The sequence below is a fragment of the Diadema antillarum genome, unplaced genomic scaffold (genome assembly GCF_040938485.1).
Source record: "Diadema antillarum isolate AM-2024a unplaced genomic scaffold, OU_Dant_1.0 scf00000088, whole genome shotgun sequence".
NCBI classification, from domain to species: Eukaryota; Metazoa; Echinodermata; class Echinoidea; order Diadematoida; family Diadematidae; genus Diadema; species Diadema antillarum.
In genome coordinates, this window is record NW_027270977.1 from 897,663 (window position 1) to 915,177 (window position 17,515).

Genomic DNA, 17,515 nt, shown 5'->3' on the forward strand with positions numbered 1-17,515 from the left:
ATTATTTGTGAGATTTGATTCTTGCCATAGCTTTTTCTCTTTTTTTTTTCAGACTCTTGGAGGTATGATGTAAGTAGCCATCCTTCATAAAGTCATTTTGAAATCTGCCTTGTGCTTCTCTTTAATCTCTGGTAATTGGTGTTCTACAATTGTACCAGTATGTTGAATTTCAGATTGTTTTAGACAATGTTGCAGACTGAGTAGCTTTCATATGTATAGATTTGGCTTTGGTAGTTTGACTGCCACTCAGAATTTGTCTCTTGATTGTAACATCGGATGTGAAATGACTTCAGTGTTTTTAGAATAAAAATCTTAATTGTCTCCTTTTTATTTTGTACAGAAAGCTATCTGAGAAACTTACTATAACTTTATCATTTTCTTTAAATGTATGGATGTAGAACTAACAGCTGTTATTTTCTTTCCTCTTGTTAACAGCAATAAAACTGTTCTGTCAGTGGTTATATGGTTTACACATAGATCAATGTCACTCATCCATGTCATCAGGTGATAGTTTCATATGTGTTGATAGCCTGACTTCTGACGAAAAAGCGTAGCAACTTTCCTATGTGTACGTTGGAAAAAAGTGTGTGATTTATAACCCGAGAAAGATGAAAAATATCTTATAATTGCTTGACACATCACTTCTATCATTATCACTGTTACTACTTTCAGCATATGTCATTGTCTGTTAACAACCCTGTACAAGAATATCCTGTTAAAAGGAGATCATCAGGTCTGGCTAATTCACTTTCTTACTGTATTACCGGACTCTCGTATCCAAACACATGGAACATACCCACAAATGTACACTGTATGAACATGTTCTGCTACCCAATGATAGAAGTAATACATAATATGACACAATAGGTACGATGGGCAAATGCTAGGAGTATTCTCACGAAAAGTCTGATTTTTGTTAGATGTCTTAGATTTGACAACTATGGCGCAGACAGGACCTGCCTTTTCATCACATCCTTGTCCAGTAAGCCAGTAGGAGCTCATTTGATATGGATCATACATTTACAATTGTAAGTGGTGCTGGTCATTGGGGTAGTCACTGTTAGCACGCAGCGATAATGAAGACCTGTTTTCCTTGTTATCATATTCACACAAAGTTAATTGCCTTTGTTTTTTGCTTGCTTGTTTGTTTGTTTAGTTTTGTTTTGCCTGAATTTTATTTTGCAAGAAAAGAAACTTTGAATTTAGGTCAAAATGTAATGTTCTAAAAGTTGAGAATCAATGATTTACCTCAGTAAAAATGGATTTTGGTTGTACAGTATGTGACGTCACCATACCAGGACTCTGTGGTACTTTGATTTTTGAACGGAAAAATCTTACCCGAAGCCACAAGGCCACTTGCTGCATTCTGCAGTCAAAAATTGGATGTATTCACAGTTGTGATTCTATTAAAAAGGCAGCGGTTTGGTTTGAAGTGCAAATCAACAAGGAACCTTGGAATATACAGCATACATGTACTGTATGTTTTGACAAATGGAATGTAAATATGATGACAAACAGACAAGATGACAAACGGGTACTTACAAACTCCTCTATCGCTGTGATTGCAGAAAGGCATGACAATGAATATGTGTACACAGAGTGGAATCAGTGTGATTTCAAGGGTGAAGGTACTCTACAAAGCTGTCGTCATGGAGCACAAAAAAAAAGAAGAAGAGAAAGATGCAATGAACTCATTCCATCATTTGCCAAGTATGAAACATTTCTTCTGTCATGCGCACAACTCGGTGTTTATACCTCTATTCTCCTCACAAAATGTGTGTGTTATGATATCATTTTATCATTTTGAGTTGTATATAAATACATGTAGTATACTGGTATTTTTGGATGGCTGAAAGTCATTTTTTTAAAATGTCTTGGGTTGATTTTGAAAACTTGATAAACTACATAAGTTTAATACATGTAAAAATTGTAGTTGGCACCTGGCTTGTTGTTGAGATGATAGTGTACCAAAAGGAGAAGTGTATGATGCTGGAGAGATTTGAGAACAGAAGATTTAAAAAGTTGTATTTTCATGGTTTAAAAGATGTGTACTTTCTCATGAAATCCTTTTCATACACAAAATTGGGTCAAAATGTTGATTCTTTAACTGTGCTATAGGACATTATACAGTAAAAACAACCTTTTTTGGGACACCATAAGTGTGACATGCATTTGGTGTTCATATATAGCAAGAAAGAAGCTTGTAAACTTTCTTCAAATGCAAGTGTACATACTGAATAAATATAATAGGTTATTTTAGATTTGATTTTCGCAAAGTGAATGCAACTTGCAATCTTGCAGTGAATATCAAAAAAATCCCACAGAAAATGTTTGTTTGAGTTCCTCATCTAGCTAGTTTCCCATGAGTGTGACGCGCATTACCCTTGGCATCCAAAACATTCTGTATTTCGATCCTTACAGATGAGATGAATGTGGGGATTGAAATTTCTGGTTTGAAGAGCTGAATGCAGAATAACAACACACCAAAATGTAACCAGAACAGCAGTGTCATTAACTTAGTTAAGCTGCAGGGTACTAAGATTGAAATACTGTGCATGCATGTGGTTGGTGACCAAAATAATGCACTTTTCAGCTGGATTGATTTATTGCCTTCACCAAGCATTTCTATCATCTTTAGGAGAACTTGATGCTTCAGAACTCTGGCACACTTCATTCACCAATAGGTCTACATGTACTGTAAAAGTAATGGGTACTTATATATTTTGAATGAACATGGAGAAGTAGAATAAACAAATTAGAAAACGTGGGCAAAGTTGCACAAATACTAATTTGATGCAGTTATGGCTAAGCGAATATCATTCATCAATTATTGTACCTCTGAGTTGCCACTTTAGCCCTGTCACTTCAACAGTGCTTGTACATTCCGAAATACTTAAGTTATGCTTATTATTAATAAGGATTGTGATCCTGTTATTTAACTCTCATGATTTCATAGTCCAAGTTTTTAGACTTTTCTTGTGATTTGACTAATATGATATACTCAAAACTATGTCTCCTTCATTCACATTCTTCTGGAATGACACACATTAAAGGGATGTCTCGCTTCCTTAAGTACACCATTCACATCAATAACTCCCCATTTAAAGTGCAATGAGAGACACACTTTTGAGGGAGAGAAGGTTGTATTTGTATTTCCTGTAAACTATCAAAGTCATTTCCCTTGCTAGCACTCAGCAGAAGAATCAAAAGATCATTCACATCACCAATCTATGATTTCATATTTGTATGTTATTGTGTCTTGAGAGTTGTTTAGGTGTAATCTTTTGACCTTGTCATGAGTTGATTTGCTGAGTAATAAGATTATTTACAGGATGTGCTTTGCCAAAAGAAACCATCAAGTTTTATGTATTCCATTTTTTTTTTTGTTGTTTTTTAACTGCAGAAATTATCATCTCATTAATTTGGCAACTCTGAATTTTGCTGTATAATACTTTATCAGAGAATGTTTTGGTTGAACTGGTCAAAGTCTGTGTGAGTGCATAAAATCTGAAAATTTGTGAGAAATATACTTACAATACTGTATATAAGCTGCTGTTTTCACAAGGGTTTAATTTTTGTGGATTTCGCAAATCATATTTGGATTGCCAATTTAACACCATGCAAAAATATCTTGAACTGACAGGCATTAGTGCACTTATTTCTGGTAGCTTGCCTTGTCAAAATTGTGAAAATGTCCGTAACCTCATTTGTGACAATATCAGCATTCTGTATACAAGAGTAACAGCTTATTCAGTTCTGAATGGATGAATGTTTCCTCTTAATCGAAGCTTGAACTCTAGGGTGATGGTCATTGGATTTGAAAACTGGCAAAGTTTGGGTGAAAATTGCCCAGGAACTGTACCAAATTCCCCCAGAAACTTAGCACCAAATCTTACAAGTCAGAGTGCAGAATTTTTAACATCACATAAAACTTTGCAAGTTGTTTTGTAATGACAATTATGCATACAGTGGGAAAGTCATTAATTTAGTTATATATGTATATTCTGCAGCCACAAGGCATGTTATCATCATGAGTAAACTGGGCATTTGCAGTTCTTCCAGAAACTTTGCACATTTTTCATCAGAGCCAACACTGAGAGTTTTCGGAGTAATGAGGACACACGGTGTAAAATGTGGCAAGTTTTCACGTCACTTTTAAAAAAAAAATGAGAATGGCCCTTCTGTATAACTTTGCTATAGTGAAGGAGAAACAGTGTATACATGTATCAAGGATAATTATGTATGATTCTAGTGCTGTCTGTAAAACCTAATATCTCGATGCCTCTATGTCTTCGTATGGACCATCCATCTCAGACTTGCCAATTGAAAAGTTGAGATTCTTTGCCTGATGCACACTTTGTGATAGAGTTTAAATGTATTGAGACAATCTTTGCAAAGTAAATCAATTTGAATGAATCGAGTGAAATCTATCCATCTGTAAGTGGCAAGTGATTTTCCCATGATGTTTTCAAAATCACTTTTTCTTGAGTATTTGCAATGTAATAAGAAAATGCCTCTTTTACATGGATCTTTATATTGATTTTCAACAACATGTATCTAATTGTTTGATGGTACATATTATGTAAGCTGGTACCATATACAAAGTAGACAGGTTGACTCCATTTATTTTGTCACCTCTTTTGACCAGGTATGAGTTATAGAGTGTACAGCAATACTAATCGCACAAAGTACATGTACTGTAACTTGTAGTCACACTGCCCTATGAGGTAGTACATGTAAAAATAATACATTATTCATTTTCAATACTCCTATGACTTACCAGTCATAATGTACATGTTGGTGTGTGATGATGTTGAAAAAGGAATGGAACATGGTATATATTGCATTCCCATTGTCTTTCAGAAAAAGTACATCTTCCTAGACATATGTGACTGTGCAGCACAAAATCAACAAAAAGTCGCACCCCTTGATTTTATGTGAGGACTCGAAAAAGGTAAAACGCGTCAACCAATCAATCTTGAGTTTTTCATGTTTTATGAAAGAACTATTCTTCTTCTACATGATTTGTAAGTTTAGGATCATAAAATGGAGCGGGAATTCAGTATGTTTTCAGCAGTTTTTCTAAAACCCCTTTTTTGTAGATATGTGTGATCAGGTAATGTAAGTCTTAGAGGCCCCTTTTCATTTAATGAAAATCCTTTGCACTCTTCACTTTCAACTCTGATAACTTGAAAGCAAAATGCTACTGCCTTGAAAGCTGGCATAATCATGGAGAGAATGTGTTGATAGAGCCTGCTCAATTTCTGCTTAATCTGGTAATCCCTTCATTGTTGTTGCTCTGGTGGTTTACATCCTCCTTTTGTCCAATTCAACACACAGCTTGCACGGCTTGGTAAAGATTATAGTGCTTTAAATAGACCTTGTACTTTAGAGCCTCTTTTCTCAGTTCTAACTAAAAATCTGTGTCTGGCAACAATTTGTTGGTTTTGTGATGCAGGGTCATATATTGTATAGATGAGTTAGCAATTTGTACTTCACAGTGCAGTTGTACATCATTTCAGGGACCAGGGCAAGAAAATTTGCAGACCGTTTATACTCACTAGAACTTGGTCCTCATTTCGATCAAGTGTTTTGATGTTTGGGTGATGATATCGTGGGTTTCTACGTAGGAAAACAGTTGTATTATAACCTTGCCTTGTAACCAACTCTGCTTTCATCTGATGTCTTCTTGCCATCACAGTGCACAAAACTTCTTTGCTTGTAGGAAAATGGTACTAATGAATTTATATATATTACAATAAAATGGTATATTGTCCTAACAAAATGATGTCTCCAGTCAGAATGTATTATTGTGTGAAAATGAGCTGATGGTGCTGACTTTGTATGAGGAGATTTACCTGTTTGTGTGTTCCTTTTGCTACGCTGAAAATTAGATTTCTTCTCTATTCAAAGCTGGTACAGTTCTACTAGCATTATAATGAACACTGATAATGAAATTCTCGTTCCAATGAACTGAAAATTCAGATCCCCAAATTATCATCCGTATGCTCTACTACTCGGCCATGAAAAAATAAAAAAAAAGTTCCATGTCTCCCACCTTCAGTCTCTGCTTTCATACACTGATTATGTATCACACACATACCACATAGTACGCTCACAGACAGAATTATGATGTGTTTCTGTCAAGATTTCCTCACTTCTCTTTTCAACACACACTTACACTTCTCACCTGTGTACAGTAAAGAAAATAACAGTGTACAGCCCCACAAATTATTCAACCACAAACTTGCAAATTGAGTGTCAATTTTTTTTTTCTTTCTTTTTAATTCTGAATTCAAGATTCCATCATCTGATATAAAACAAGTACAGTGTATCTGAATTTGTATCTTCACAATCATTCACACAATTATACATATCATATCAATTATGAACATGCCCAAAAGGTTTGGAGCACTCGTCCTAATATTAATTGAACTCTATATACATATTAAGTATACCATCAAAACATGTAGTACATAGACCTGAATATATTACTCTCAATAGGTTTTAAAAATACACCTGCCACAGGAATGAGACGTAAGTGCTTCCAGTCGATGAGGAAGTTTGCGAGAATCCCAATGGAACACGATACTTGGTACTGAGCTATCATCATGGGTGGTAGGAGGAGTAGGTCCCTCACAAAAGACACACAAAATACTGATGTATTCTGAGGGGGATGCATTTCAGAGTTTTAGAACATTTCTGGTAGCATTTCATGAACCGCCTAGCCCCACGGTGCCTCTTTTTCGTCATCACCAATTACCAGTAAACTGAATGTCTTGCACAATGATATTTCGATTTTTTTTTCCAGAACAAAAAAAGTGTGTCTTATCCATGAGTATTTACTGTGTATAGTAATAGCCTGCAAATCCAATCATAACGAAAAGGGGTAATACACAATTTCATTAGAACAAGAGGATTTGTGCAGTAAAACTTTTATTTCCCCCATTTACTCTGTCTGTTCCAGCAAGATTTTTTTTTCCCCCAAGAAAAATTTTTGCGGTCCTACCACAATATAACAGGATTTGCCAGTATTCACACCCAAAAGAAAACCAAAACTACCCCCCCCCCAAAAAAAAAAGTTGATCTAGGACACTGAAGAACAGAGTTTCTATTTTGTTGCTTTGCTATCCCTTCATTCCTAATCTACAGCATTAACAAAATTTAGACTGGCTTATGCAAAACAATCCTATGATGTCCTTAAATTCCAAGAAACTGAACCAACATCACAGAAGTGAATACTCTCTTTTTTCTTGCCATCAAGACATGCACCTTGAATTGAGATTGATCAGTACATCTACTTCTACAAGATGCTACATTACAAATGGCATTCCATCTCTCATTCAAAAAGAGCTACGTATATGAAAATTATTCTCAAATAGAGGAGTATTTATATGCACTTAATATGACATACACCACTGCATAGTTGTAATTCAATGTTGCACCTGTGACAAAAGTGCATACCATGGTAGTGCCTTTATTTGATATGCAATAATATCATCCAAATCAATCCATACAAGTCAGCCTGTTTTCTGGAAATCAATGTAATGTTCTGGTCAGCATCCATCTGCTGTTCTAATGAAATACATGTGCATAGCTCTTGGGGCAGTGCTCTGGCGGACATCATAATGAATCGTGACAGATGGGCAGCGAAAATGAAGAAGGATCAAGCTCGGCCAACCTTCTAATAAACGTTGCTCTTTAACTCTCTGGTGATGTCACATTTGAAATCAATTTCCCCCCCAATATTACAAATTCTTTCAAATACAAAAATTACTACAAATCAATGTAATACAAACTATATAAACATACATTTGATAAGTAAGTACAGTGATTATTTTCCACTTTTTTTCCAATTTTCAAATTCTATGTGTGTATGATTTGTTATGACTGTTGTATTTGGAAGAATTTGTGATATTGGAAATAAAATCAAATTTGATTTGATTTGCTTCTATAGAAGCTGATTGTCACCTACAGATAAATGACTTTTGGCCTAGCAGAGTTTTTTAGCTCATATCATGTCAGTTTAATTCTATTCTATTCTGCATAATTATGATATAAGTTCTGAACCATATCTAACACGGTGAATAAACTAAATTGTATGGCCTGCCAACCTCTGGATACTAAAAAAAAATTGACTGGTGTTAAAAAAAAATCAAACACCAAAATATACTTATGTTAAAAATGGGAAAATATCACATTAACTACATACTCTAAATCAAAATTTTGGGATTTTCTTTCATAGCTGCACAGTCATATTTGAAATGACAAAAAACTATATATATATTTCTGCCTATACAGGTTGACTCTGGCACATTGCTGCATATAGAGAATGACTCATATAGGATGAGGGCAACGCCATAATACACTGGATACATAATGAATGAATATTCTGTTAAGCCTCTGTTTTCACCTGGTGCAATAAACATGTGCACACATCCTTTTAACTGGCAGTTGGCAGGTTACTGAAGAATACAGGGAAATGTTCCCAAAGGAAAAATGCTTCAGGCAAATGCAATGAAAGGAATGGAACTGATAAATATTGAGCAAAGAATTACCAGTGTGAGTAAAGGAAATATTGGAAAAGAAGTTACCATGGTGAAATATCAAAACCCATGTCCTGAAGATCAAAGCACAGATGCCCACTCAAATCACCATATATTGTATTATTGCTTCTTTAACCCCTACTCTGTCTTGTTTGCCAATTGGCAAGCATACTGGAGAACTTTCTTCGCCAATTGGCACCAATGCCCATAAACAAAATGTCAATGAATACTGTATACACCATATATTAGGGATTCTGGTGCAATTCGCAAATTTAACAATGCGGGAAAATACCAACTCTGATCCCGACCATAATGCGACATGCATGCATACATTTCTCTGTTCATACACTGTAGCTGAACTCCCCGTTTGCGAAATTTGACTAACTCGCATAATTGTCGGAAAGTCCCGATTCATGAAAAATTAGACTTGCTATCTAAAATATATGGCGTACTATACAGTTGGTATCACCTAGTTCCCCTAATCCCAATTGTCTCAACGCCGCCATTCTGCTGGACTGAGGCACACTGCTACACCTTAGTGGGCTTACTAATCTGCAAATGTGACTGTGCATCACAAAACGAACAAAAAGTCGCACGCACTGAATTTGTGTGACGACTGAAAATAGGTGAACTGGGTCAACCTAGCCAATCTTGACTTTTTCATATTTTCTGAAAGAGCATGTCTTTTTCTACATTATACTAAAATTTGGGTTCATAAAACAAATGGGAAAGCGTGTTTTTGGCAGATTATCTCGAACACTTTTTAAAGAATAGTGTGATTAGGTGTGTCCTGAGAGTCCCCTTTTCATTTCTTAAAAAAACCCTGTACACACTCTTCACTTTCAACTCCCAATAACATTAGAAAGGATGATGCTACTGCTTTGAAAGTTGACATCATGGACAGAATGGGTTAATGGAGCGTGCTAAATTTCAGCTTCATCTGATAATCCCTTCATTGTTGTTACTCTGGTGGTTTACATCCTGTTTTTTGTCCCATTCATCGCACAGCTAGCACAGCTTGGTAAAGATTAAGCGCCTGAATAAACCCCATGCTTCAGAGCCTCTTTTCTCATTCCGGAATGTGTGCCTTCTTTCCAATATTATTATTTTTATATTAATAATATTATATGATAATATATAATAATATTATATTAATATTATTTGAGTTATGCATCAATCTCAAACTGTGTTTCATAAACAACTTTGTGATTGATCGCAAGTAACACTCAATCTACTGAAAGTTACGCTTGATTTTTCTTGAATTGAAGCATAAGTGTCTTTATGAAATGGGACTTACGCTCAATGTTAAACTTATGCTCATTTCAAAGAGTTACGTTCAATAAATTGAGTGCAAGATCAATCGCAACTCTTTATGAAACAGGCCCTAGGATGGATTACTGAGAAAACTGATCAAAGAGCTTGACAAGTTGAGCTAATTAGTGTCTGGGCACATGAAAGGTTGAAAAGAGCCTCTTATGTCATGTTCATTTATTGTGACCAAGTCTGAGCTTTTTTCGAGACAAAGTCAGCTTCTTCCGCGCTATAAAATCCTACCCACAGCCTGTGGAAGAAAATCACATTCTCACACATCAATCAAAATATGGGACATTGAGCTCTCTGTGACGAATGGAGAGAAATCAAATTCTAATGTCACTGTTTACAAAGCAAATATATATTTGTAGTACTATGCATACAGTGTCACAGTCAGCAAACCAAGACAGCAATTGTTTTTATGTGGTCATACTAAGGTAGTGTATGATCGGTCACTTTGGTACGTGTCACGACCCGTTCACAAAATTACAATCTCCCTTGAGGTAATTTTTCTAGCCACTCTAAAATTCTCCTTCAATAACTTTTAGATTAATTTCCACATATTCCACATCTGTTTCTAATTGCACCAATTACTTTTCGTACAGTTGGCAGCAGAGACAAAAGAATGCCCACCAAGTTTCCCATAGATGCATACTATATGAATGTATCTTCTGTAGGCAGCATGGCTTTTGGCAGGTGCTGATGTTGAATTACCAGTATGCCCACTGCTCCACTACGTACATAACCTTCCCCATCAACCCTTGGCTTATTTTCTAGTCATTTCAAACTTCTTGAAGGTCAAATGTGATCCGCTGCTTTTTCCTTAACATCATTCACCCTTCCACTCTATTTTCAGCATCTAAACTTCATAGATAAGACCAGCTTTGACAAATGCTTTTGCTCAGTCCCACACAATCAATATGATGTTTGCTTAACTCAAAGAGGATGCATAGGCTACTGTGCTGGCAGTGCATATTCCTCACCAGAATACTTTTTGGCAATGCTCAATCTTCTGTATAGGTCTCGACTTCACACACTGGATAAACAAAAGGCCTTATCAGCACTAAATTTATGAATCTGCTCTAATCTTTGCATGTCCGCACCATTTCTTTTTGTTGCTCTACAAACCAACCTAGCACACACTATGAGTGAAGCTATACGGGCATAAGGACGTTGCAATGCTGTACAGATAAAAACATGGTGATAGTCTCACTGTGGCGATAAAAGGTGTTTAGTGCTGTTACGTATGTGTAATACTATAAATATATCAGCCATTAGTAATTCATAGTACATAACATCTTTGCAGAATGATGCCTTAAAGTGAAAAAATAAAATGGAGAAATAAATAAATAAACCAGCCTCCCAACATTCTGTCAGCACCACAGGTATTCATGCTTTACATGCTATCAATGGTACTTCCTAGCACTTAGTCTGCGGAGGGTAACGGAGTGGGGCAAATAAACACCCATGACATATTTGACTGTGAGCGCAAATGTTGAAGAGCTACCAATGATGAGAAGATTTAACACAAGTATGATGGCAGCGGTGCAGAGACGATGATAAATATGCAAGTTGTGGAGCGAAACACGTGAGAGAACATTAAAAAAAATAATAATGATCACACCGATGCTCAAGACTGCAACACCAGACTGACAAAGGCACTATAAACCAACAGGGTGGATCCTCATCCACATTGGACCTTCTACAACATGTAGGCCCAGTGAAAGTATCGTAATACTGTAATAGTAAGCAAATGAGTGCTGACACAAATCCTTACACACAATAATTACATTTCGTGATCAGAATGTAGTTATATAAAAAAATAAATAAATAAAAGCGAAAGTTGGGCCAATGGTCTCCATGCAAATGCCTGAATTAGGGTATGTACCTCTTGCAGTGAATTACCAATAAATTTTAGGAATGGCCAGAAACTCAGAAAAGAAACTACTGTAAAAGTGGATATTTTCACGCGAGTAATTTTTCGCGCTTGGCCCGTTGAGAAGTGTTTCGCGTGTTTTTAATTCCGCGGAATCAAGACACCAAGTGCAGTAACATACGGCAAGCAAAAATATTTGCGTGCTTTTATTTTCGCGCTAGTTTCTGGTTGCACAAAATGGCACGAAAATTTCCACTTTTACAGTATTTCACTGGTATGTTTTGCAGAGTTTATTTCTTTCCATCATTTCATTTTCCTTTTCTCGGTTGTCTTCTTTATAGTTGCACAGGATGGTGAGAGTTCTTATTATAAAGGCAAATTTCACCCACTGTCAAATCTGCAGACCTCCCACTCTTTCTGACTGAAAAATAGGAATGATTTGACGCAAAAGCAGGAAAGAAAGAGCAGTTCCCATCGGAGTGTGTAGCAAAATTATCCAGAAAGAAATAGGAAACTCCAGTTGAAACAAGAGCTGGGAATGGTCAAAATTCAGATTCTTTCCTTCAAATTCAGAATGGTTTGGAGGTCTGACTTTGTCTTACTCGTCCACATTAGTCAAACATTAGAGCACTTGTGAAATATATGCCGCATGAAGCAAAGGGGAAAAGATATCTCACACCCATGTTCCACCCGACCTCAAGCTTTCCAGTCAATTCATACTCTTTCACCCATGCAACATATTGCACTGTGCGCTTGCATGACCTGAGGTCCGTTTCATGAAGGTCTTACAAGAGACTTTTCACTCATAAGACACACTAGTATGAGGGACTTAATGAAATGGATTTTGTTCCTCTTTGAAAGTCTCTCATAGCTACATATCAGCGACTTTAGCCATTCTGAGACTTACTGTATATGCCATATATTTAGCGAGTCTAAACTTTCGTGAATCGGGAATTCCCGATGATTTTGCGAGTGGTTGAATTCGCGATCATGGAGTACTGCACTGAACGGAGAAATGTATACATATGCGTCTCATTGAATATCGGGATCAGAGTCATTATTTTCACGAGTCTATAATTTTGTGAATAGCATCCAACTCACAAAATTCGTGCAAATAAAAACCTTGCGAAATATTTGGCGTATACAGTACGTAAAGACTGTTTGATGATTTCATGACACGGACCCCTATGTTGTTGCATTTCCATCCATGCATGTTTTGCATAATTCTGCGTAAGATTCTGTCTCTGTCATGGCACCATTAGGCTTTAGTTGGGTGGCCAAGGAGTTTTAATGCTGGGTGTACACTTTTTCAGAACCAGAAGTGAATATTTCCAATTTATCATTCATAACAGATGTACATTAATATTGATTGTCTTTAACGTGGAATGAACATCCCATGTCTTAACCCTTTCTGCCTAAGAGACTTTGGACAGAGTTTAGATGCTATGAGGTTTTTTGATGCCAATTGACACTTGAGGCAGACAAAAGGGAAAATGAACAAGAATATAATTTCAGCAAAAATAAGTTTTGTCTAGCAATAAATAAACGCAAGAGAGAAACAATGTTGAAATGCAGGTCGGTAAGGTAAAGTATGTATTATAAGAATGATGAGTGAAGAGGGTGTCCCATTACAACGAACAATGCTGTAACAAAATTTCAGTTCAACAGAGTAAAAATTCAGGTCCCAAAATCACTATTATGAAAGTCTACAGTACAGTGCAAAAATTCCCTTTGGTTATAACAAAATTTTGCTATAATGAAAGAAAACTGCTGGTTCCCAAAGCTTTGTTATAACAGGAGTTGTCCTCACTTAGTTTGATATTCCTTGTGACATCCTTGGAAGGTTTACAGCAACAGAGGAAAAAAACCCACTCCCTTTAATGTACAGACTGGTCCCAATACCAAAATGTAGTTCCATAATAGTAAGACCTCCACCTCAGAGTCAAGAATATAAATACCCCATAGAGTAATTTCAAAAATTGTGTATTCGTTTTTCACGGTACTTCCACAGTAACATAGGGAGTACCATTTCAGAAAAGGATGTAGAAAGTGTCTGTCTATCTATTTGAAGAAGGTCAGTCCTGCAACCATCATGAACTTCTCGATGAAGAGCTCGGAGTCGAGCACGGCTATGTGGGCGGCGCGACCGATGATGGAGTTTGCCGACGTCTGGAGGGTGTGGTGGACGTCATAGCGTACGACGGAAACGTCCGGGTTGATGACCAGGGGATGTAGGATGTTGTGCAGCATCTCTGTGTAAACGGAACCTGCCACAGGAGAAAAGCGTAAAAGACAAGAGTAATAACCTCCCCCCTGAAATAATAGGAAATTTGATCATATAACTCCCATTCTTCGTAGTCTTCATTGGTTGCCCATAAGAGCTCGTATCAGGTTTAACATTTTGACCCGTGTATTCAAATGTTTTCATGGAAATGCCCCTGTATATCTCAGTGAACTCATCAAGCCATATCATCCTGGTCGTAATCTGCGCTCAAAATCAAAAAATCTCCTCTCTGAAATAAGTGTCAAATCGAAGACATAATTATGGTGATAGGTCTTTTGGAAAAATGGCACCCTCATTATGGAATAATCTCCCTCTCAGTGTTAGATGCATTACAGATTTTGATAAATTCAAATCTGTGTTAAAAACTCAGTACCTTTTTGACAATTGTTGATTATATGTTTGAATAGAGAAATATGTGATAGATTTTGTTTCATTAATTTTGTACACGCATAGAGACTATCTTTTGGTATTATGCGTTTCTAAGAACTGACTATTATTATTATTATTATTATATGGTCAATCGCATCCAATTTCAAATCATTGAAGGGGAAGAGGTGAGATACACCTGTATCCACTGGTACATTTGTCATATCTTTTCCTTTTTTTCTGTATCTACCATATTGCTCTCTCTCTCTCTCTCTATTTTGACCGTTTATCAGCTGAAGTTTCAATAATATAGCACGTTATTATGAGGTTAGGAAATTAGCCCGATGTCAAATTAACTCGCTCTTTGTGCTATGGAGATGAAAATAGTGCGCTAATTGACTGGGAAAACTTCCCCTAAAATCTTACTCTAGTTTGTGGAAGAGCAAAGCATGCTAATCTGTGAATTAGCGCATGATTTGGGTTGCATCTTCATCTGTCCAAAATTTTCTTGATCCCATCATACTGGGGAAACCACTTTCGAACCTTGGGCTGCGCTGAGCAGAGTAATGATACCAAGTACGCATGCATCAATTTCAGGCTAATTTCCAAAGCTGGCTGTTTTCGAGCTTAATGAAGACGCACATCCATAATATCAGGTTATCATCCTAAACTGCAAAATAGCTCCCTAGTTAAAACTTCGGTCTGACGAAGACACACTTATTCTCTTCATTAATCTTTCATTGATCATTCTTCAGAGGGTGACAAGCCCCTATTAAAGAGCAGTTTTAAGCTGTAAGAAGAACTGCATTTGAGCGTAACCACTTGACTAGACTGGATGGACTAATGTTTGCTCTTTTGTTACGGAGCTCAACAATCTTGGCCAATTCATCAAACATTTAAGGGCACAAAATGAGTCTGACATGACAAAACACACACACATACGCACACAAAAAAATCTCTCTCACTATCTATCTCTGTCATTCCCTCTCTCCCTAAAAAAAAAAAAACCATGAGAGTCAGATCCTATATATTATGATATCAACACCCCTACATTTGACCAGGATGATGCCCTGAGGATGAACTCACCATAGAGTGACCGGTCCTTCAGGGCTGCCCGACAGAGTTCTATTCGTGCAGAGTGGATGGGAACGTATCGGTCCTGAAGTGACCCTACTAAAACCACATGCTTAAAGTTGGTGAGGCCTGCAGAGAAAGATAAAAAATACTGTGTAAATCCTAAATAGCTCTTGTAACAGATGTGTACAATATTCTTCGCCAAAATTGCAATACATTAAATCCATCAAGGTATTTGGTATATTGGCAACAAGTAAACAAACAAAAACAAATTTCCACTAATTAAAACGTTTCAAAGAAGTTGAAATCACACTAGAATAACAGAGATGAAGAATTCATTCCATATCAAACTTTGCCATATACATGCTGTACCTACATGAAAAATATGTTACACAATGACTTCTAAAACCATCATGGCAGTTCAACAGGTGAACTTTCTGATGTCGCCTTTCACACAGAAATTGGTAAAAATGTATTCTTCCTCTGGTTTTATGCAAATGGCATTCATTAATTCATTCAAACATATAGCACAATGTGTCTGGTTGATACCATTTGCTGACTATAATTGCTAGTCACCTGGGGAAAACCACATGAGGTCGGCATCTAAGTTTTGGACATCATCACTTTCCTGAGCTGAAAGGAGATCTATGCTTTGGACATTGTCACTTTTGTGAGCAGTCTTGCAAATGGGTGTTTAGAGGACATCTATGTTCTGGACATTGCTACTTTCATGAGCGGTCTCGCAAACAGGTGTTGAGAGGACTTTTAAGTTTCGGACATTGTCACTTTTAAGAGCGGTAACACAAACAGTCGTGAGCAGGTGCAGCTTTTCGGATGTGAGGGAGAAGAGGAAGAGGGAAGAGGGTGTGGTACTCACCGGGGGCCTTGCTGAGTTTGTAGAGGAATGTTTGTCGGAGGTCAGTGTGGTCCCTCAGTGCCAGCTGGAGGAGAGAGTTCGACTTCTTCCACTTCTGCATCAGCCACATGCCTGGAAACAAAACAAATCAACAAACAAAATACAGGTGACTCCTGTTATAAAGAAACCCTTGGGACCGGCAGTTTTCTTTCATTTTACTAACATTTTGTTATAACCAAAGAGAATTTGGCACCATAAACTTGGTGTAACGATGTTGGGAACTGGAATTTTACTTCTTTGTTACTAACTTTTGTTATAACAGTGTTTGTTGTTTACAACAAGAGCATTCTATTATCCACACAAATTTCTGCAACCCAACTGGCCGCTTAAGAGACTGGTATCAAAAATTGTTTTTCATATGTTAAGCTTTTGTTGGTGTTATCCTCACACATTACTGCTGGTTGCATGGTAAAGAAACTACAGCTGGATGACAATCTGTTGGGATATACTATAATATGCCATACACATGTGGCACTAAATAATAACATGCCACAATGTTCTTTGCCATTACACGGAATAAAGTGCATAATTTATGTGACCGTGCACCTCAAAACTTTCATAAAGTCGCACACACTGATTCTGCGTGAGGACTGAAAATGAGTGAAATAGGTAAACCTAGCCGAACTTGACTTTTTCATATTTTCTGAAAGAGCGGGTTTTCTTTCACATAATGCTAAAATTTGGTATCATAAAACGGGCAGGAAAGTGTGTTTTTTAGCAGTTTATCTCGAACATTTTTGGTAGAATAGTGTGATTAGGTGTGTCTTTAGAATCCCTTTTTCATTTCTGAAAAACCTTGTCCACACTCTTCACTTTCAACTCTAATAACTTTTGAAAGGATAGTGCTACTGCTTTGAAGGTTGGCATTAATTATGGACAGAATATGTTAATGAGGCATGCTTAATTTCAGTTTAATCTGATAATCCCTTCATTGTTGTTACTCTGGTGGTTTACTTCCTGTTTTTTGTCCCATTCATCGCACAGCCAGCACGGTTTGGTAAAGATTAAGCGCTTGAATAGACACTGTACTTCAGAGCCTCTTCTCTCAGTTCACACTTTTCCTGAGTTTGTGCTTTCTTTCCAATATTTAGATAGGTTAGGAGAGTCCATTTGATTTGAGTTATACATCATTTTAAAGCTTA

The 17,515-nt window shown here is 36.8% G+C and overlaps 1 protein-coding gene across 1 annotated transcript in view; it reads right to left on the minus strand.

Annotated features, from left to right (window-relative positions):
• Nucleotides 1–13,270: 13,270 nt before the first annotated feature.
• The window catches only part of LOC139718102 (protein FAM135A-like), a 60,066-nt gene continuing 55,821 nt past the window's right edge, over nt 13,271–17,515 (minus strand). The window contains exons 16-18 of the mRNA XM_071629593.1: nt 16,335–16,445; nt 15,470–15,586; nt 13,271–14,000 (exon numbers count right to left, since the gene is read on the minus strand). Coding sequence (XP_071485694.1) covers nt 13,795–14,000; nt 15,470–15,586; nt 16,335–16,445 — 434 coding nt within the window. The 3' untranslated portion in view covers nt 13,271–13,794. The remainder of the gene's footprint in view (nt 14,001–15,469; nt 15,587–16,334; nt 16,446–17,515) is intronic.